We start from the raw sequence: 23,054 nt of genomic DNA, 5'->3' as shown, positions 1-23,054 counted from the left end.
ATATTACCTTCTATATTAGAGTGTCATAACTTTTTTAATTATATGTCCAATTTTGATAAAATTTTCAGCATTATGGTTGTTCTTTTTGTCCTATTTCATTCAAATCAACTTTTTATTGGGATGGAGAACTTGTTTGTTAATAATGTAGATGATTTGTAGCACTTTACCTTTGATTGAAAAAGGCTAAATTTAACAATTCTGTTATAGAGTTGTAATATGATAGATACTAGTATAAGTTAAGTTTTTTTCTTGCTTTTTATCTACAGATTTATGATAATGGAATGATAGCTGCTGGACTGGTAGAAGACCCCCGCCCTATGCTCAATAGGTTTTATGCATTCATGGAGAAGTCATTGGAGAAATACTGAATGAAAATATGAAATGATTACCTTTCTTGAGTGGACTAGTTGAAATGCAATGTGTCATCCTCTTGAATGCATATATGTGAATGGAAGATGTCAGGAGAAAGGATTACCATTCTTCAATAGACTGGTAGATGGTCTGCAAACTATTCTCTTGTGCCCAGATGAATTTACAGATGTGAACGATGGCCATGCCCCACCACCACACACTACATAGCATTCTTCAGACACAAGTCATTCAAATGCATTGGGTAACCCATGCAGTATCTCCAACCATCCATTTGTAGCCTTTACTAAAATGTCTGTTTATTCTTACATAGAATAATACCCCATTCAGTATATCATGTTCACTTGAGCTTGGTGTAAAGTAATATAGCATGTTGCAAAATAATCATATTTTTTAACCATTCTCCATTATTTCATTGAATCTTTTTTTGTCAATACTGGAATTTAAAATTTGACATTGCCCTAAATCATTGTGTTCTATAAAGCTTATACATGTTGGTTATGATTATATGTTCATTACATATACAGATTATAAATGAAAGGAAAATAATCAGGGTTGTCACTTCAGATGGATAAAAAAGGTCACCTAGAATGACCCCTTTCCTATTTGGAAATAATTTTTTTTCTATGGCAGGAAATAGTCTGAATTGGATAATAATCATGATACTAGTATGAATTTTAAAAGTGCACATGTCAGCCAGCCATGCTCATAGGTCGAGTTATGCAAAAGTGTTTTTTTATAAAACTTTTTAAACTGAAACCCATGATTATCAACAAAAGTTATTAAATGAGACAAGCAGCAGCACAGCAGCTACAACTTCCCTACATTTGATTATTAGCTGTCGTGAAAAGTATTTATACTTTGTATGATGATGTCCTTTTCAATATGATTATATGTTCATGTGTATTCACTTGGGGCCAATTTAAATGAATTCTTGCTAAATAATTCAACTTAAAATAAATTTTTAAAGAGATTTGTTTACAAAGAAATATTCATGTCGTGTTGCATGCTGTTACTCATTTTATACTGCCTTTTATAAAGAAGTGTTGCTTCTTCATCATAACAGTGTTTTCAGTCGCTTATTTATATGAACCATGCAGATAAGTGGGCTTCTAGGTCATGGCCATACAGATGATCATTGCAGATGGTGCTATTTTGAATACGTACACATTCAACAAATGTGTTTTATTTAAGAAATATGCTTGTCTAAATTGGGATTGTAGTTTTTTGTCCATATTTTCTGTCAAATGAATAGTGATCTGATCACTGTGTTTATGAGTAGAATATCTCTTCATAATGTATTTCTAAATGACAAAAACCCACACTTTATTATGCTTTTTATGGAGTAAAGTTTTGCTCTATTTTGACAAAGGGAAGCAAATGACATTTTAATCAACAGAGAGTTTACATCACATATTGAAGTTTTCTTGTGGGAAAAATTTAAAAGAGGAAATTTATCCTGTTATAAGATATGTTGATAGTCATCCATCAATCTATATACAGTCAAGCCTTTGAATAGTGACCACTAAAAACTGAATTTCATGGAGGCAGTTTATGTGTATAAGAACATGTCTGTTTAGCAAACACCTTTCTATTAAGGTTACATAATGTGTTTCCCCTTAGGTGATCACTATAGACAGGTTTCACTGTTTATAAATTGGTGTTTTGTAAATGACCGAGACCTATTACTTTTTACATGGAATGACACTTATACTTGCTTCCATTTGCTGAAGTAGAGCATTATTAACTGTGAACAAATCAATTAATGCTCAGTGACCAAAGAATGTCAATTAAATGATTAATGTAATAATGTGATTGAATTTCCTGGCTTCTTTGCCTCATTTTCTATCTCCTTTGAAAATTCATTTGAACTTGATCATAACTTCAAATACAGGTCAACTTGCTCGAATGATTCAACTATCCAAAAGTGAAATATTCACCTTAGTCAAAGCAATTTTTGACCAGATTATGAAAAACATGTTTCATACCTCCTCTTAGTCAAATTGTTCAAAATTTGAAGAGATTTATGTGTCCCAAATCGATTGCACTGAGGTAAAGTTACCTGTCTTATGTATTTGTAGTCTGAAAATGAACTTGCTTTGTGGTCAATATTCAGAGCTTTCAATTAGTAGGATTTTATCCTATTTAGTAGGGTGAAAGTGACACCAAATTGAATTTTTGGAACTTGTAAGAATGATGATATTTTGGTATGTTTTTTTCAAAATTTTAAAGAAAAATAGGATTTTAGCCTTGAAAATAGGATAAAAAGAAATAAAATTGAAACAAATTTTAAGATTGGCTGCTCTGAATATTCGATTCTGTATAAGAATAATAATATTAGATTCATTTGCTATTATTCCTGTTTGGAAATTTAAACCTGATTCTCGGTTTAGCCTTAATTTCATAGGCATTGGAGTCATATTGTACAAATATATCTGGCTTTGAGAAAGTATAATGGGAATTAATTATCTGAGGTTGGACTGGCAATAACTATTTTTCCCCCAAGGGATAAATAGTTATATTGCCAATCTAACCAAGGATTACTAATCCCCACTATGCCTATGAAGGAAACGCCTGATATGTTTGTTTTATATCCCTCTTTAACTTGCAGACCTAGTCCTTACTGATGTGCAACCAATCCAGACCAATTCTAACGTTGCAGGACCTAGTAAATAATTAAGAGATTGGTTTAATAACAAAGAGGCTGTAATGTTTCAAATCGATTGGTTCCAGAATCAAAAGTCACAAAACAGCAAAAGAAAGACCAGTGAAAATGAGATACTTCGCTTTACTACCATTGAGTCCAGTCATTGCCATTCATGCATTATGCTTCTTTAACTTCAATATGTGTGTTTAAAATGATAATTTTAACTTCCTGTTACTTCTTAGTTACTTTGGCAATCAGTTAAACATGATGATGGTCATATTGTGAATTTTAATAAACTGGTTAATTTGTTTAATCCCATCTAATTTTCATTGGTCTTCCTTTTGCCATTTTGTGACTTTGTGTTTCGGAACCAATTGATGTAAGGGGCTATAGCTTCTCTGTGATTGAACCTATCTCTTAATTATTAACATGTACTTGGTAAAGTTATTCAAGCTAGCCTTTGTCAAAACTTTGTTCATTTTGACTGAGTGGAATTTGTTTAGAGCACTTGCGAAGTTTGATAAGTTTCTTTTTGGAACCCAGTTTATATTGACAGAAGGTTTCCTGAGATGGCACATCATGACACTGAATCCTCAACCCATGTATGACGATCAGTAAGAATGAAGAAATATTGCAGACTATTCAATATCGTAGCTGATTGCTTGGGGACAATCATTTATGGTCTAATAGTTCTTAGTTCTCTCAGTAAATATAATGAACATTTTATATCAAATCATTCAATATGTTGTGATTTCACCATCCTGATACTGCATGTGTGAAATTACATACCAGTAATAAAAAACATGTATAAGAATTTGATTTTGTGGATTTTTAGTTTGCTTTGCTGTATGTGAAGTACTAGTACATTGATTTTATATGGGTCTCATATTTTTGCTAAGATGTTTTGTTTAGTTTAAAATGCATATGCAAAAATATAAGCCACTGTTTTCTATATCTTTGATGTAAAAAAATATAAAGTTGATAACAGAATACCAATAGCCCTATAATTATGTTGATTCATACAATAGGGAGGGGGGGGGCATTTTATCAACATTCAATTCTGACAGAATGTCAATTTTGTCAACTTTCTTTAGTTTTGATTAGCTGAAAAATTAGTCTTTAATCCGGGGGGGGGGGGGGGGGCGAGCTACCAAAGTTTTGATAAATTTTAATGTTTTCTATATATTTAGGGCCATCAAACTTGCTTTGCAGGCCACCAAAAAAAATAGTATGAAGCGTTGCGGGGCATGTTTTGAAACTGAAAGCAAGGTTTATACCTAGACAGCTGGCAGCCGTCTGTTTCGAGGAGTTTTTTAACATTTTTTTTTTATTTCTCCTCGTACACAGACGGCTCGCTATCGTGCAGCCACCATTAGGGGACTTGCAATGCAAAATCCCCCCGTCGGGGCTTTTCAATTTTTGTCTTTAATGAATAAAAATTTCGAAAATTATAGTGACTAGAGTGCAAATTTATATTCCCTCTTGGCATCAATTGCCAAAAAACGGAGAAAAATGAAGTTAAAAGGAACAAAAACAGTGACTTACCTCGGCTGTCGCGCAAATTCACTTCCCCGTTTTATCCGATCTTAAGTACATAAACATATGGCCATTGAGTCCCCTGTACAGATCGCGCTAGAACTTCGGTCTCTGTATTTGGTGAGTGAAGCCAACGAAGTTCAGCTGAACAACCAACAAAACAGAGACCGAAGCTTTTGGTCTAGGTTTATACCATAAGGCAGATATGCAAACAATTTTGATGTGGACAAACCTCGTCATTTGCTTCGTTGGAATTCCCCTTTAATCTGAAAAACATTTACATAATATTTATAATTTAGGCCCATAATATTCATTTTTTCCCTCTCGGTGCTATTTTCTCGGTCATGCAACTTTTCGAGGACTGCCCCAAGCTTCCCCCTATAAATATGGACTGGTTTAAGACCAATGATTAACAAAATAAAACCTTTTCGACCTCTCACGTCCCTTGTCAAAGACGATAAATTTGTCATTAGTTTTATCATCATCATCATGTTACGAGGTGAGGTACCCTGTTGACCTCGATCTATCCGGTATCACAGTCCTCCATCTCGATTTTCTCGGATATACCGTAGGATGGGGGGTCGGGTGTCCGGACACTTTATCTTTTTGAAGCCTTCTTTTTTGTCTGTGGATTACACTAAAAATACAAATTCACTACTTGTAATCATTATCTATTTTGTTCTTTATAATATTTTCTAACATTTTGTACTAAAAATTGATGAAACTTCGCTTGTAAATTTTTCCAAATGACAAGTAAAATTGATCGTCCGGACACACAACCCGTCCGGATACACAACAACTGGGTACGGTACCGGTACGTATATCGAGGTGAAATTTTCGTTTCGCCGAAACAATTGTGAAAGTATGGCGATGAATTACGCTGGAACAAGTTCGGGTACCGGTTCGGTAAGTATACATTACTTTGAATATATGATTATAGCTATATCATCATGTGTGAAACCTTTCGTATTTCATGGTTATGTGTTCCAATGCTCAGTCGAGACGACTTGCGTGGTTTTTTGTTTGGCGAACTTACCGCAAGGCTTTGTTTGTAAACTGGAAGTGGAACGTTGTCCCACTCGCCGAATTCTGTGTAGGCTATGTTGAACTCAATACGTAGGCAGCTGGCAGCCGTCTGTTTTGAAGACTTATTAAAAACGTTTTTTACTTTTTGAAATTTCTCGTACAGAGATGGCTCGCGATCGTGCAGCCGCCATTAAGGGGCAAAATGCAAAAAATCCCCCCAACGCCGGGGCTTATTGATTTTTGTCTTTATGTCATAAACAAGAACTGAACCAAAAATTTTAATTTAGCCCACTTATTCAATTACGTCTCCATGTGTGGCAAAATAAGGGTGGTAATTTTGGTTTATTTTCTCTTTTTCTATGGGACAGACAAATGCTTAATTTTCTTATCTGTCAGTTTGCAATACAGCTATTCGTCACATAACTTGACTCTTATGACTATGTAAATTTGATTCTTTAAATTATTTTTTCTTAATTAAAAATAGAGATTGAAAAATGAAAAAATTCTTGCCATATTACTTTCCACCAATAGAGGGCGTACACAAAAATGTGCCCAAAATTCAAGTTTTTGAGCGCCCTGGTGAATACAAAAAATATTCCCAATTTACTTATGAAAATAAGGCATAATCGTGATATAGTCCCCAAATCCAAAAGTGGGGATTATTAGATTCACACCTACCAGAACGCATGAAAATCACTTCCTTTCTCCAGAACACAGTCCCCAACTCTCGCACAACAATGTGGCAAAATGATAACACACACAAATGAAACACACAGTATATAAACACTAGGGTTCTCTCCCTAATATATACTCGTGATACAGTCCCCACTCAATGGGAAATCAAGTTCGATTTTCACGGCGGTGGGGACAGTTTAAACAGTATAGTATACTCGTGATCCAGTCCCCACGCTATGGGATACACAGTTCGCTTTGTACGCAGTGGGGACGGTTCCAACAGTATAGCTATACTCGTGATACCATCCCCACGCTATGGGATACACAGTTCGCTTTGTACGCAGTGGGGATAGCTCCAACAGTATATATACTCGTGATACCGTCCCCCCACAACATCAAAGCGTGCTATTTCAACAAGAGGATGGGGACAGTTTCCTGATGCAACGTGACAAGGATAAAACACATTTGGGTATGGTTGCGGAAGTTGGGGAGGGGTGGGGGGCGGGCGGGGGAGGGGGGGGGAAGGACTTCAGCCCCTTTTTCCAAACATAAACGTAAAAATATGACCATAAGATTGTGATTTACTGTGCATCTTCAGTTTCCAATGTAATGCACTTTACCCATGAATGTAATAATTTTTGATCGCCCACAAATGCCTTCATATGAATCACAAAAGTGCAGTCTTTTTCCAGACCCGGTTAATTAAAAATCATAATACAAGTCCAAAGTCTTTTTTCCAGACCCGGTTGTTTCAAAAATCATAATATAAGTCCAAACTAAGATACCATAATGATATTCCAGTGGAATAAAAATTAAAAATCGAGTTCAGTCTTTTCTCAAAACCCCGATATTCCAAAATTATAAATAATACAACAACAACAATAACAGTATAACTATAAAGACAGCCCCCCCATAACATGGACATATTTATAGCATAGTCTTTCAGCCAGACCCAGTTATTTTTTATTTTCCAGAATAACGCTAATAGTAATTATAAGAATAAGAAAAACTCAATATCTAAGACCAAACAATCCTTCAACCTAAAAACCTATTTTAAAAAGAGGTTTTGAGCGTTTTCTTTATTCCAGACCTAATCAATTTTCATAAAATATGAAAAAAAATCTAACGTGAGACCCTATCATATTTTTATTCTTGTGGAATAACACAAGTTTTAAAACATACTCTTTCCTCCAGATCCGGTTATTTAAAATCAATTTAAACAATCTTAAAAACATAAGACTTTGTCATTCCTGTGGAATAACAGGAGTACATGTATTATGCCTAGTCTTTCGTCTATAGACCTGGTTATTTACAAGATAAACAAATATTGGAAAAAAAACATCAAAGCTATAAGACCAATCTTCAAAATTAAACCCAAAAGTTAAAATGCTTGGATTTAGAGTGTTGTCTTAACCCCACACCCAGTTCTCTTAAAAATACAAATTAAGCATAACTTTAATCTTAAAACTTGTTTCCCATGATTTCCTATTTTGAAATAACTGTGTCTGGGGCAAAGACTACACCATATTTCCGTGCTATTCAATGTTGATAAGATTGCGAGGTTTATGTCTTGTCGTGTTTTTAACAATTTTTTTTTAACTAGGTCTGGAGGAAAGACTACACTATATGTCCATGTTGTTCGACATAAATATTTTATTATTATTATTATTAATTTATTAGTAGTAGTATTCATTTTTATTTCAAAGATCTGGGTCTGGGTGAAAGACTACGCTATATTTCCATGTGGGCCTTTGTTACTTTTTTACTCTGGTCTTGAAAAAAGACTTTGAACTTATATCACAATTTTTTAAAACAACCGGGTCTGGAAAAAGGACTTTGGACTTGTATTATAATTTTTAATTAACCGGGTCTGGAAAAGACTGCACTTTTGTGCTTCATATGAAGGCATTTGTGGGCGATCAAAAATTATTATCTTATGGTCATATTTTTACGTTTATGTTTGGAAAAAGGAAGGGGCTGAAGTCCTTCCCCCCGCCTGCCCCCTCCCCCACCCCTCCCCCAACTTCCGCAACCATACCCAAATGTGTTTTATCCTTGTCACGTTGCATCGGGAAACTGTCCCCATCCTCTTGTTGAACGAGCACGCTTTGATGTTGTGGGGGGACGGTATCACGAGTATATATACTGTTGGAGCTATCCCCACTGCGTACAAAGCGAACTGTGTATCCCATAGTGTGGGGATGGTATCACGAGTATAGCTATACTGTTGGAACCGTCCCCACTGCGTACAAAGCGAACTGTGTATCCCATAGCATGGGGATGGTATCACGAGTATACTATACTGTTTAAACTGTCCCCACCGCCGTGAAAATCGAACTTGATTTCCCATTGAGTGGGGACTGTATCACGAGTATATATTAGGGAGAGAACCCTAGTGTTTATATACTGTGTGTTTCATTTGTGTGTGTTATCATTTTGCCACATTGTTGTGCGAGAGTTGGGGACTGTGTTCTGGAGAAAGGAAGTGATTTTCATGCGTTCTGGTAGGTGTGAATCTAATAATCCCCACTTTTGGATTTGGGGACTATATCACGATTATGCCGAAAATAAATCGCAACTGTATGGAAATTGGTAATTTTGGTCACAAAAGTGATATTTAATGATTTTTTTTAAAGTGTGTGCTATGTACAGCATTGGAATACCAGGGGCCGATTGCACGAAAGGGTCTTTGCAAGGACCGTCTTTTGTGTCGCCCATTTTTTATGATGCGCCATGTGAAATGCATTTTAAATAAATCATCTGCAAACATATTTTACAATGTATTCGTCCGTTAAAATAAACAAACTATTTGTTTATAAAATGATGTGATATATTATGAAATTGTATAAAATTTAATTTAAAAGCAAGCTAGCGAATCTTATTCTTTATCATAAATTTCAGAATCACCCCGCTCATAGCGTATCATAAAAGATGGGCGACACAAAAGCCGGTCCTTGAAAAGACCCTTTCGTGCAATCGGCCCCATAGTTCTACCTGTAGATTCTCCACAGGCAAGATGGTAGCAGTGAACAAGTGATTTAGCCTAGAGTACTCTATTCTGTTTTGGCCTGAAATGCACCAAAAGGCAAAATGCAAAAGGATAAAATAAACTTAAAAGGACACAAAAAAGCTGTCATGCACTCAAGGGTTCATTTCCATTCTGCCTGTGGGGAATCTAGGACTATGGTATGCTACCTAGGGCGAACTTCGTGCAGGCGCTACTCCACTTCACTAACTAATCAAAATACACTGGCCACTCGTAGCGGCCAAATTCGCGCATGCGCCCTCGGTAAGACTTCCAGTTTGTTCACTTCGGTAGGCCAGGGTTAGTAGGGACGGTAATTTTCCGTTTGAAAAAAATTGCCTTTTCCGTTTTAGAAAATCTTAAATTCCGTTTGAGCATGTCAGAAAACGGAAAAATCCGTTTCCCCATAGGCCGCCCTAGACTTTGTTACAGAAAAAATCGACGATTCCGTTACCCATTCAGTAGAAGTAACAACGCTCGCGCTGGTCAAAATTTGTATCTGCCACTGGACCAACAACGCAGTAGAATCCGCTCTAATTGGATCTACCCGGGTACATAAAATGTTTATATGAATATATTTAACATGAATAAATCCTTTCACATATTTAGCATTATTTTGCGTATTAATCAAATTTTATCGATAATTTGGGGTTTTTTTTTTACATCGTTTTGAGCAGTCAATGATTTTGTTCTATCCGATATTTTGGATTTGAAGATCGTGCTGTTATCTTCAAACATAGAGGGCAGCAACACACGATCTGCATGTGAAAGTTTTTGATACGGCCGATCTACCGTACCCCGCCTGCGTGGCCGGGAAGGGCCGGAGCGAGGGCCTAGGGTACGATCGAGTATGATGGAGTGAAGAGCAGTCACGATGTGTGGATTGTAGTAATTTTGTAGTGAAGTGATATCGTGTTTTGTGAGGTTTTGTGGCCATTTAATATTCATATTTTGTTAAGATCTTGGAGTAATTTTTGTTGCTGTTTTGTGTATTCTGAGGAAAAATATGTTTTCCGCGATTTCCATTTGAAATGCCACTTTCCGTTTCAAAAGGCCATTTCCGTGAATTCCGTCCGTTTTCCGCTATCGCGGAAAATCACTGTCCCTAGGCTAGGCAGAGTTCACAAACATTCTTGCAACTTTAGGTATAGGGCAAGAGTTCCATATGCACCCCTTACTTTGCTATTAAATTGAAAATAAAAACATGGAGAAAGTTAAAAATAATTTGCCTACATGTAGCCCTTATATAGAATATATGATGGGATTGATGGGGGGGGGGAGTGGAAATACATACCAAAATAATATGGCTTTATTCTATCAAATTTTGAGCAGGATCTAGTGCATGCAAATTGTCTATAGACATTGATTTATTTAGTCAGTAAAGGGTCTGTGAGTCAAGACTAGTCGAACTATCGGCTGATATACGCTAAAAAAAACCTTTAGGTAGCAGCGCTTCTCGCGAGCTTAGCAGGAAGAGGTCATAACTGCCGATATGAGGTGAGTTAGAGTCCCAACTAAGGTAAGCAGTAGTAAAAAAATGATAGAAAAATCTGAAGTAAACGAACTGGAAGTCTCATCAATTTTTTGTTATTTTGGTGGAGGGTGCATATGGAACTCTTTGCAAATTTAGGATTGTATCTCCAAATTACCAATTGAAAAAGAAAAACTTTAAGACTCTACCACATTTAATTTTCATAGAAATCAAGTTTACAGCTAGCGGCAGGCATCCATTTGACATGAGGTCCCAGCGTAATACGGGATTGAATGGCCATTGTAACTTTCCAGTTGTATGTTCCCTGTTGGTGTGGCGCAATTTAGCCACGCTCACATGCATTGACTTTTTAACAAGATTTGCACTAAGTCGAATGGAGGGCGGTGGCTATCGAATGCTGGGCGCAAAACATTCCAAGATTTTATGAAATATTGAGATTGGAGAAAATGAACATTGCAATTAAAAATAGACAAATATACTCAACAAACGTTGATGCAAATTTTATTTTGTGAAAATACATTTTAGAACAAAAACTATTGCAAAAGCTTAACATGTTAATTTCTGGGCAGTTTACTCTTCAAGGGAAAATAACTTTTCTTATTAATTCCTTCCTATATTTTAGCGAGTTGAGGACCACAGGAGAAAGTGGGACCGAGATGAATATGAGAAGCTTGCTAAGGAACGTTTGGATCAGGAGCTTGAAGCTCAGGCAGAGAAAGGTAACATAGTCACCATTTAATTCAAATACTTGTTTTTGTGGTGTTGAATTTACACCTTGTGAGAGTATGTAGAATTTATTGTAATTCAACTTTTTATGTAGGGCCTGATGCCCACTTTTCACAACCTTATCATGATGGTGTGATTTTATAAAAGGCACATACCGCCCGTCTCTTACTGAGAGATGAAATTAATCTGAATTAAACTCAAGCTGATATTTTGAAAGAATGTACAATTCCATAATGAGATCAATCTCTTTGTCAGTTTTAGTTTGATTCGGATCAATCAAAACTTTCTGAATTTTGTCCCAGAAATCTTTGACAAGAGAGTAGATGACTGACAAAATTAAACCCAAAGAATATTTTCAGAAAGGTTTTTATTTTGTGCAAGGGTAGCCCCATGGGTTTGTCCATTTGGTGTCAGTCATACAGCATCTGCTGGGTACTGTTTAACAAAGATTAGTTACAAATGCATAATTTGTATTGTATGCAAGTTTACTATCAGCCAATAAAATTGAACGATTTCAGTAGTTTTTAACTGTTTACATATTCATTTTCATAACAACTTTTATGAAGCGGACCCCTGGTCTAAACATAAGGAATCCTGTACTTGAAAATAATGAACTCAAATGTTTCTATCATTCTTCATAATGTTTCAGAGAGGAGGAGAAAAGAACCTGTTGTCAAGCGTGAGCTTCTCAAGCAGCGTGATTACAAGGTTGACCTTGACTCAAAGCTGGGGAAGTCCCAGGTCATCACCAAGACAACTCCTTCCTCTCAGATGGGCGGATACTACTGTGATGTTTGTGATTGTGTTGTTAAAGACTCCATCAACTTCCTGGATCACATAAATGGCAAAAAACGTAAGTCAATTGATCTTTGTAGTCTATATGGTACCAACTGATCTATACATTTATATGAACAATACTTGTCAGATTTAAAAGCATTGATTAATGATGAAATCTAATGCAAGTTAACAAAATTAAAGATCCCAGATGAGAACAATTCAAGTTTCAAATTTTCAACCCATCCTCATGAACTGAAGTTTATTTTATTATACAATAAATGATATATGACACCGGTATGTATGTATAGTGGTATTAAATAAATTGTATTGATACATGTAATTAACCTCCTATAATAATTTCCTTTCATTCTGTGCAGATCAAAGAAATTTAGGAATGTCAATGAATGTCGAGAGGTCGTCCTTAGATCAAGTCAAAAAGCGGTTTGAGATGAACAAGAAAAAAGTGGAAGAAAAGAAAAAGGACTATGATTTTGAAGCCAGGTTACAAGAATTGAAAGAAGAGGTAAGTTTTAGAATGCCATGGATTTTTTGTGTAGTGGATATTTATTAACAGAAATCCCATTATCAAGTTCTTACATATTATGCTGTGAAGATGTAAAAAGTATCTCTTTTCAGAGCTGCCAACCAGTACGTTTTTAGCATAATTAGTATGTTTTTTTTTTTTACAGAATCGTGATTTATTGAGAAAAATCATCTCTATATGTCTCTATTTCATAAAACTTAAACAAATATGGTTATTGGATCAATGTAATTTCAGGTAACTTGTTTTTTTTTGTTTAAACCAGGGTGAGATATACACATTGTTTAGGTTTTTTTTTATTTGCAGTAGCAGTGCGCAATTTAGCTTGCATGCAGCTTGAGCGCCATTATGAGCATGCGCGCCATGCATTTTATTATAAAATACAGTTTTTTAAATCACAGAATACACTTTTTCATTCCCAGAGGTTGGCAGGCCTGTCTTTTGTAGCTTTAATACAAGAGAGCTGAATATGAATAGCCAAATTAATCTAACCTTGAATGTAATTCATATGACCAGTGACCCTTGTGTTCTAGTTTCACTCATGAAATAGGTCATTACACTTTGTGATGACATTTCAAAAGCTTAACTTTGGTTAAGGTATGATATTGACGATGCTGCTTTTGCCATTGCCACCACCATTAGAAAATTTACACATTTGCTTTACCTCTGCTTTTCAGGAGTGATAAAAATGTTGGATGAAATGAAACATACATTGTTCCAATAATGACTGTAATGACCAGGGTTGTAGTCAAGGTCGAGATTTCCGAGTCATGAGGCCGCTGGAGAAAATAATTTACTCATCGGCTTTGGCCTCAAGGCTGGCCAATTCGGCCTAGCGGCTGCATTCCTTTGTGTGAAGAAATACTGTACTTGGGGAAAATTGGTTTGAAAGTTTTCCTTTGAATATGAAGTAAGATAAATTTTTCCTCATGTGTCATCTCTATTATATTTTCTGGTAAAATGTTTTTAGGAATGATTCATGGTACATTTGCCACTCTTGACCCAGGTGTAGTAAATGGGTACCCGGTAGGAAGAAATTCCTTGAATGCTTGATGCGCCCGATCAGGGTAGCCGTGCTAAAGCCGGGGCAATAGTATGCAGCGCTTAGAAACATTTGTATTAAGCGCTATATAAATGTTGCATATTATTATTATTATTAGAAGTGGGAGATGATTGTTTGGTTAGTGTTATTTCTTGTTATAATACATGTTGATTCTTTTGCAGGAAGAAAAGCACAAAGCATATCAGAGAGAGAAGAGGAAAGAAAGGAAAAGAAGAGCTGATGATAGAGGGATAGATGGAATGGATCCAGACATGGCATCTATGATGGGTTTTGCTGGATTTGGGAGTAATAAAAAGAAATGTAAGTACAGCTGAAAGGATAAAAAAAACAGAAAACAAATCATGGTAAATACTGTAAAAGCATAGCTCGAAAATCATGATTTGTTGTGCATTTGCTACATTTTATAATTTTTTTTTCAAAGCTTTTGATTGCACTTAAGCGATGGTTATTGTCAATGAGTTAGTATGCTTGCTATCATGATAGGGTATAATAACTGGCCTAGTAATGTTTAAGTACCTGCATTTTATCTAAACTTGGTAAATATTTAGATAATTTTTTATCTCTTCAACTTAATGAATGAATATTATGCCACAGACGATCCAAAATCAATAACATGTATAGTGGGTCTCAGAAAGAAAATCAGGATTCTCTGTTATGTTTTTTTAAATATATCTTTTGTGTGTTCGGCATCACCCATGCCTGGGAGGCGAAGAGCAGACTGCACTGTGTGTGATCTTCAAAAGTGAACATGTCACTAAGAACTTGTTTTTAAAGCAGAGAAGGTTATTCACTGTGTATACCCTTATTGTCAAGTTTGTTTAATCAAACATGTTGTTTGTGATAATTTTTCTTGAAATACAGACTGAAGAACACCTGCAGGACAGAACACATCTGATTGTGGAACATCAAAGAAAGCATACCGGTGGCTCCAAGTCCAGTTGTAAGAGTGCAATCTATCATATTTTTAGTGTTGCAAGATTGAAGTATGATATGGGTGATGATGAGATGATAAATTAGTTTACTGAGCTAGAAAGTGTATCATGAAGCACTGTGTCAGTGATTTTCAAACAAATTTAATCTGAGCCAATCATTTATGCAAGGATTATTAGTAGCTTATAATAAATAGGCTGTGAAAATCACTGACTTGTTTCATGGATTGCTGTCCCAAATTCTAACACTAAACTTGGGCTAATATTCTGACCTCTGGTAGTTCAGTCAAGCTATGGTCATGCATGCTAAAATGTTTGGAAGTCACAGTGTCTGAAGATTGTTTCACTCAGGTTTCTCACTTAGGTTTGAAATTCTTAATGCATTTATGTTTAAAAACCGATTGTAGTTACCATTCTTGAGTAGTAAAAGTTTGAGTGCCAAACATAGGGATGCCAGTTGGAATTGATCAGAGGGAATGAAAATCACCTAGAATATAATATTTTGTAGACGAAAATGCTAAAACTATGGCCTGAAAATAAATTCCCAGGGCCTGAATTTAGGCTTTTGCCTGAAAACTGGCATCCCTGCAAACATGCTGATGATTAAAACATCTGTCATTACAGTTTTGTATCAGAGATGGTCCTTGTTGCATAAAAAATACTATTATAATGTTTGCCATCCAAAGGTAACTAACTGCCAAGGTTACAAGTAGCCAATCAGAATCAAGAATTTCAGGGAAATTATCATTGGATGGCATAGCTACTGATAATAACTTTTATGAAGTAGGGCCCTAAACAATACTGCCCAACTTTGGCAAAAGGAAGCAAGTGACACATCAGTCAAATTTTAGTTATTGTTGTTTCTGAAACACCCTTTGTTTGTTGCATGTTCAGGAAAAAATTTGAAGAAGAAATTATTGTTCTCTGGAAAGATATTGAAGAAAATATGCTGTTAAATTGCATTGATGCCTTTGTAAATTAGGAACGCACATTGCTCATTTACAACAAATGATACTTTTGTCAGTTGCTTCCTTTTGCCGAAGTATAACAGAATGGTTTAGGGCCCTATTTTTTAACAGATATTACCCGAGTTATACCTTGGTCACATATGCTCTACGGCAGCTGTACGGCGTGTCAAAAATGGCCGTTTTATTAATTTTGATTCAACCACCTATATGTAGTTGGACAAAAAATGTTAAAACGGCTCTTTTTGACGCTGTAGAACAAATGTGACCAAGGTATTAAGAACATGGCCATGAGATTAGAATGTGATACTAATTAGTTGATCGACAGCTTTGCACTTAAAGGTCAAGTCCACCTCAGAAAAATGTTGATTTGAGTCGATAGAGAAAAATCAGACAAGCACAATGCTGAAAAGTTCATCAAAATCGGATGTAAAATAAGAAAGTTATGACATTTCAAAGTTTCGCTTATTTTCAACAAAATAGTTATATTAACGAGCCAGTTACATCCAAATGAGAGTCGATGATGTCACTCACTATTTCTTTTGTTTTTTATTGTTTGAATTATACAATATTTCAATTTTTACGAATTTGACGATTAGGACCTCCTTGCCTGAAGCACAAAATGTTAAGATAATGGAATTCCACATGTTCAGGGAGGAATGAAACTTCATTTCACATGACAATGATGAGAAAATCAAAATATTTCATATTTCATATAATAAAATACAAAAGAAATAGTGAGTGATGTCATCTACTCTCTCATTTGGATGTAACTGGCTCGTTCATATAACTATTTTGTTGAAAATAAGCGAAACTTTAAAATGCCATAACTTTCTTATTTTACATCCGATTTTGATGAAATTTTCAGTGTTATGCTTGTTGAATTTTTCTTATTTTATTCAAATTAAGTTTTTGTTGGGGTGGACTTGTCCTTTAATAACAATGTCAATTCCATCTCCAGCCTTATTTAAAGTGGGTCATTGTGACTGGTTTTGATTCTGCACCAATACCACACAAACTCCAGGTTTGAACAATAAACATGCAGGCAGATATTCCAAAGACTGGTTTAACTTAGGAGGCCATTGTGTAGGTCTGTGCTAAAAAATAAGGTCAAACTTTGTCTATGCAGTTTCTTCTTTCCATGTGGAAAAAAAACTATATTACTGATTAATATTATTTCCAGAAAAAAATGATTTTGAGAATCAAATTTAAACACAGCTTTGAGAGATTTGTGTCACAATTGGCTATCCATAAAACTACAATTTTGGACTAGCATTTGAATTCAACCAGATTTAGAATACAAGCCTTGATAGTCAAACACACATCAAATAGTCTTAGTCTCTTGTATTTAGACAGACCTAAATATTTATTCAACTTTTATCTCAAGAGAAACTTCTGAGAGATTTTCATGGGATTTAAAAAAAGACTAACTTTTGATTTAGTAGGAAACATTTTTTATATTGGAGATGAGGGTAGAGGAGGGAAAACTAAGATATTTGGGATCCATAATATGAGAGTTGCATCATTAAATTTGCAGATAAATCATACTCCATATCAACCAATCATATTTCTAGTTCTGATTTTGGGGTAACAGGGCCCAAATGAGTCAACATTATTATCTGTTTACCAGGAATCATATGGTAAAATTTGTTTTGGTTAATTTTTTAAAATTTGAATTCTAGTATTTTCTAATTGGCTATCCTTGCATAAATCACTTTAGGTCAGTGTTAAAACAAAAATGAACATCAGAATGCAGGCCATATAGTTTTGTTATCCCCATGTTTCATTACAATATTCTACCTTTAATTGGATGGTTCTACACAATGTACGTATCCTCTAGTGTTTTCTCTTTTAGACTGATTGGTTTAATTATAATTACCCAGGTGCAACTAAATTTAGGAAGTAAAAAAGGTCACCCAGAGAATTATTTTTAAATGAGAGTGATTGTGGAGTTTTACAACACATTTCCATTACTGCCCCTCCCCCATTCTGGTTTAGATTTTGTGCAATCTAGAATTGCTGTTGTTTTGTATGTTAACCCTATCTAGGCCGGGGGGGCCTCGGAGGCCCCCCCTCAACGAATCGCGCGATATTTTCGCCGTGCGAAATTTTTTTACCACCCCGCTCACTGACTTTTTAATTTCAAGTCTTCCACAACTTTTGAGACCAATTTTGCGTCACCCAGGTACGTGGTTCCGAAATTACGCAACATTATGTAACTGCATGTCAGACCAAAAATTGCTCAAAAACATGGTTTTGTGTACAAAGTCAATGCAAATTGTGTTTTCAACAAAATTCATAAATGTATGATTATTTTTAGTTTTGCTGGTCTAAATGTATTTATTTTATGTTTTTTATGATCTCAGAAGAGTCCCCAACAAATTTCATTGAAAAAACGATGAAAAACAAAAGGTCAAAAAACAAAGAAATACATAAGAACTTGCAAAAAACAATATAATACATAAAATGATTTGATATCGCATTTTTTTCATGTACACTTGCTAAGAACACCACAAAAAGTTTCTATTCCAAAAATTAGTACATCTGGAGCTTTATTTAGGGAGTTAGAGGAAAAATTATGATTTTGCATACTAATTACACATAAATTAGCATAATCAATAGTGATTCGCAAGAAATAAATGACTATACTATTTTGATTATGTCCTAGGCAACATGGGTGCCGATTTTCGTCGCGATCGACGGCCGAGATATGAACTCCCAAATACCCGGCCTAGATAGGGTTAAGTGACTCGTTTTATATATTTTTTTTTTAAGATGTTATTTTGATATTTTCCCTAGTCTAATATATGAGCCACTCATTGAAATCAGGAAGAGATGATTTTTATCAACATATCCCTCTCTAAAATTTATTTTTGAAAATAAAGATACATAGAATAAGTTTAATATGGAAGGGGGGCGGGGGGCTTGACCATGTGAGCATAAAGCAAGGATGTATGTTTGAATGTCAACATTGCTAAGAGTTTATGTTTTTTACACCACAAGTTTTAAGTCGAGGTCTTTCGTTTCAAGTGTCATCCAATGTGTTCATTTATCATACTAGTAATTATTATTTAAATGTGTAAATATCTGTAGAATAAAAATAATAACTACAACAAAATGTTTTTTTACTTGTTTTATTTTGAAATGCAAGTTAAGACTGATACTTATTATGGGGGAAGGTCTCTGGTATGACCAACCCACTAACATTGATAAATTCTTTTTTATTAATAAAAAAAAAAGCTTGTCTGATTGGGGATATATTACAAGTATACAAAACTTTGCAATATTAGTCAGATCATGATGAGGGGTGCATGCAATGGAGTAATCATCAAGTATTAATGTTAAATGAAATGTTCACATTTGCACTTAAGCAAGACTCTTGGTCATACAAAATTCTTTGTGAACCCCCCCAAAAAAATCTTTAATAGTACCTCATTCTTATTCATGGAATAACTACATACACACTTTTTTTTTTGGGGGGGGCAATTACATGTAAGTGGATAAAGATATCTTCATTCACATTTAAATCAAATCTTCCTTGAATGGTTGCTTACATGTAAAGGAGTTATAACATTTTTACAGAAATGATTACGCAAAATGGGTGTCATTTATCGCTTTTGAAGGGGAATTCCACACCGACAAAAAGTTTATTTGATTTCAAAGAAAAGTGTAATTAAAGTCTGGAAAATTTTGTTTATATGTGCATGAAATACATAAATAGTGGATGAGTGACAACTGCCTCATATCACTGTACTGTGTGCAACCTTTTTTGTGATAAAACAAGTGGAATCGGAAAATGTCATAACTTTTTTATTTTACCTCTGACTTTGTAGAAATTGTTTGCTCTATGATTATTTGGGTTTTATCTGTTTATTCAAATCAATATTTTGAGTGGACTTTCCCTTTAATTTAGCTCATGTCATAAAGGATTCTGGGGCCGATTGCATGAAATGGTCTTTGCAAAAAACTATCCTTTGTATCGCCCATATATCATGACGCATGACACATTTTCACTAAACTACCTGCAAACATATTTTATTCGTCTGTTAAAGTAAACAAAAATCATTGTTTATAAAATGACGTGATATCTCATTAAATTGCATAAAAATTTATTCAAGAGCCAGCTAACACATTTCATTTGTTTATCATAAATTTCAGAATATCCTGCATATAGCGCATCATAAAAGATGGGTTACACAAAAGATGGTCCTTGGAAAGATCCTTTCATGCAATTGGCCCGTTATCCCTAAAGATTTGACCAAGGCAAAGTACCTTATTCAAATTCTTTTTTGTAGCTCACTTAAAAACAAAATTATGAAATTTCACGCTGTTATTGATGCTTACTGAGCCACAACTTAATCAAGCAGAACATAAATTGCTATGTTGAAGAAACAATTCAATGTGAAATTTTATTTCATTCCATTTTATAAAGCGAACACTGAACATTATAACAAACTTCAAAACAAATACATGAACTATTATAAGTTTATATTGTTGTATGACAAACATTGAAATACAAATAGTAAAATGGTCATTGTTTATGTTAAAACAATAGTCTGTTGTAAAAAGCAACATAGATTTAAAGGGGAGGGGGTGCAATTTATCTGGAGAAGTCCAGTTTAAAAGGGCTTGAAAAAAGCTTGGGAGTGAGGGAAGTAAAACAATGAAATGAGAGTGCTAAAAAAGGGTTCAAAATTTATAGTAAAAACATTTTTGATAATTAAGAAATTTATCTCTGAATACAGGTTTCCTTTTTTGTGGGATGCACTGTATCAATGATATACAAAACTAAAGGAAATGTTCAATAGAAAATAACATCGTAATTAAGTCATATTTCATACATAAAAATAATTGCTTTTGCACATATCAATATTTTTTAAGGAATGATTAAGTCTATTAAAAAAAACACACATTTTTTTAATACAATCAAATGTACATATGTATTCCAAAGATTACATATGGTATGTATGCAGTCATAATAAGAGTTGTGCCATTCTATGGTAAGATCAAGATGATTTAAAACTTGCAAAAGCAACTTTCCAATTCTACAGAAATTGTCTTCACTCACAAGAAGTCTGTGCAATACATAAAAGTAAAACTGCATAGTGCATCTATGCCAAATGCAAATATGTTACTTCAGAATCTGTTTCCCTTAACCATCATACATGTATTTCAGTTTTAAAACTAGAGATATTATAAGAGACCTTTAAAGCAGTATTGCAACTCTGTCTTGGCAAGAAAGACAATTTTCTTTAACACAGTATTTGTTGTCTTCTTTTTTTTTACAAAAGATGTACAAGAGACCCTATTCAAATTCGGGACAACAGATAATGACAAGCATTTACTGGTACATTGTCAGTTTTCTATCGATGCTTAACTTTTCCCTCATTCAGACTGATAAATCTGCAAATTTGCATTAAAATCATGAAAAGCAAAGATTTTTGAATTTCCATAGTGTTGCCAATTTAAGAATTCCATTGATTATTTGGGATAAGCCCGTCAGTCATAAGGACCATAAGTCATAATACTAACTGGTCATAAGGACCGCTAGTCATAACGTGTAAAATCCTATACCCAAAAGCTCGCTAGTCATAATAGGCAAAAGGGGTCGCCAGTCATAAGGTCATAAGGACCATAAGTCATAAGGTCCGATTTTCATAATGCAAGATAAGGGTTGCTATTCATAATGGACCATAAGGGTAATTGATCATAAGGATCGCCAGTCATAATCAACAATGAGGGTCGGAATTCATAATACTAGATGAGGGTCGCTAGTCATAAAAAGGAAGAGGCTACATTGATCATAAGGGTCGCCAGTCATAATAGGGGATGAGGGTCGCCAGTCATAATGGTAGAAGAGGTTCGCCAGTCATAATAATGGATGAGGGTCGCCAGTCATAATAATGGATGAGGGTCGCCAGTCATAATAGGAGAAGGGGTTCGCCAGTCATAATGATAGATGAGGGTCGCCAGTCATAATAGTAGAAGGGGTTCGCCAGTCATAATGGTAGATGAGGGTCGCTATTCATAAAAGTAGAAAGGGTTCGCCAGTCATAATGATAGATGAGGGTCGCCAGTCATAAAAGTAGAAGGGGTTCGCCAGTCATAATAATGGATGAGGGTCGCTAGTCATAATAATAGATGAGGTTCGCCAGTCATAATAGTGGATGAGGGTCGCTATTCATAATAGTAGAAGGGGTTCGCCAGTCATAATAATGGATGAGGGTCGCTAGTCATAATAATAGATGAGGTTCGCCAGTCATAATAGTGGATGAGGGTCGCTATTCATAATAGTAGCAGGGGTTCGCCAGTCATAATAATGGATAAGGGTCGCCAGTCATAATAGTAGAAGGGGTTCGCCAGTCATAATAATGGATGAGGGTCGCTAGTCATAATAATAGATGAGGTTCGCCAGTCATAATAGTGGATGAGGGTCGCTATTCATAATAGTAGCAGGGGTTCGCCAGTCATAATAATGGATAAGGGTCGCCAGTCATAATAGTAGAAGGGGTTCGCCAGTCACAATAATGGATGAGGGTCGCTATTCATAATAGTAGAAAGGGTTCGCCAGTCATAATGATAGATGAGGGTCGCCAGTCATAATAGTAGAAGGGGTTCGCCAGTCATAATAATGGATGAGGGTCGCCAGTCATAATACTAAAAGGGGTTCGCCAGTCATAATAATAGATGAGGGTCGCTAGTCATAATAGTAGATGGGGTTCGCCAGTCATAATACTGGATGAGGGTCGCTATTCATAATAATGGATGAGGGTCGCCAGTCATAATAGTGGAAGAGGGTCGCCAATCATAATAGTAGAAGGGGTTCGCCAGTCATAATAATGGATGAGGGTCGCTATTCATAATAATGGATGGGGTTCGCCAGTCATAATACTGGAGGAGGGTCGCTATTCATAATAATGGATGGGGTTCGCCAGTCATAATAGTGGATGAGGGTCGCCAGTCATAATATTAGAAGGGGTTCGCCAGTCATAATAATGGATGAGGGTCGCCAGTCATAACAATGGATGAGGGTCGCCAGTCATAATGGTAGAAGGGGTTCGCCAGTCATAATAGTGGATGAGGGTCGCTATTCACAATAGAACAAAGGGTTCGCCAGTCATAATAATTGATGAGGGTCGCCAGTCATAATGATAGATGAGGGTCGCCAGTCATAATAGTAGAAGGGGTTCGCCAGTCATAATGGTAGATGAGGGTCGCTATTCATAAAAGTAGAAAGGGTTCGCCAGTCATAATGATAGATGAGGGTCGCCAGTCATAAAAGT

At 35.4% G+C, this 23,054-nt stretch overlaps 2 protein-coding genes across 2 annotated transcripts in view; both read left to right on the top strand.

Moving 5' to 3' along the window:
- LOC121411100 (heat shock protein 75 kDa, mitochondrial-like) overlaps positions 1–3,835 on the top strand; it is a 31,309-nt gene extending 27,474 nt beyond the window's left edge. Inside the window, exon 16 of the mRNA XM_041603626.1 lies at positions 267–3,835. Within this exon, the coding sequence (XP_041459560.1) occupies positions 267–368 (102 nt within the window). The 3' untranslated portion in view covers positions 369–3,835. The remainder of the gene's footprint in view (positions 1–266) is intronic.
- A 1,515-nt stretch (positions 3,836–5,350) lies between these two features.
- Positions 5,351–15,274, top strand: LOC121411092 (zinc finger matrin-type protein 2-like). Its single transcript, XM_041603614.1, has 6 exons — positions 5,351–5,458; positions 11,393–11,489; positions 12,146–12,349; positions 12,651–12,796; positions 14,039–14,177; positions 14,739–15,274. The coding sequence occupies exons 1-6, from the start codon at positions 5,417–5,419 to the stop codon at positions 14,741–14,743; spliced, it is 633 nt and encodes a 210-aa protein (XP_041459548.1). The 5' UTR covers positions 5,351–5,416; the 3' UTR covers positions 14,744–15,274.
- Positions 15,275–23,054: the final 7,780 nt, after the last annotated feature.

This window comes from Lytechinus variegatus, chromosome 1, assembly GCF_018143015.1.
Source record: "Lytechinus variegatus isolate NC3 chromosome 1, Lvar_3.0, whole genome shotgun sequence".
NCBI lineage: Eukaryota > Metazoa > Echinodermata > Echinoidea > Temnopleuroida > Toxopneustidae > Lytechinus > Lytechinus variegatus.
The sequence above is the reverse complement of the archived record's forward strand: the minus strand, read 5'-3'. Positions and strand labels throughout refer to the sequence as shown.

What these genes read in the sequence shown, in the direction of transcription:
- LOC121411092 (XM_041603614.1), top strand. Translation starts at nt 5,417, where the DNA reads ATGGCGATGAATTACGCTGGAACAAGTTCGGGTACCGGTTCG. An exon ending in TGAAGCTCAGGCAGAGAAAG is followed by an intron (nt 11,490 to 12,145) that starts GTAACATAGTCA and finishes ATAATGTTTCAG; the next exon opens with AGAGGAGGAGAAAAGAACCT. An exon ending in TCACATAAATGGCAAAAAAC is followed by an intron (nt 12,350 to 12,650) that starts GTAAGTCAATTG and finishes CATTCTGTGCAG; the next exon opens with ATCAAAGAAATTTAGGAATG.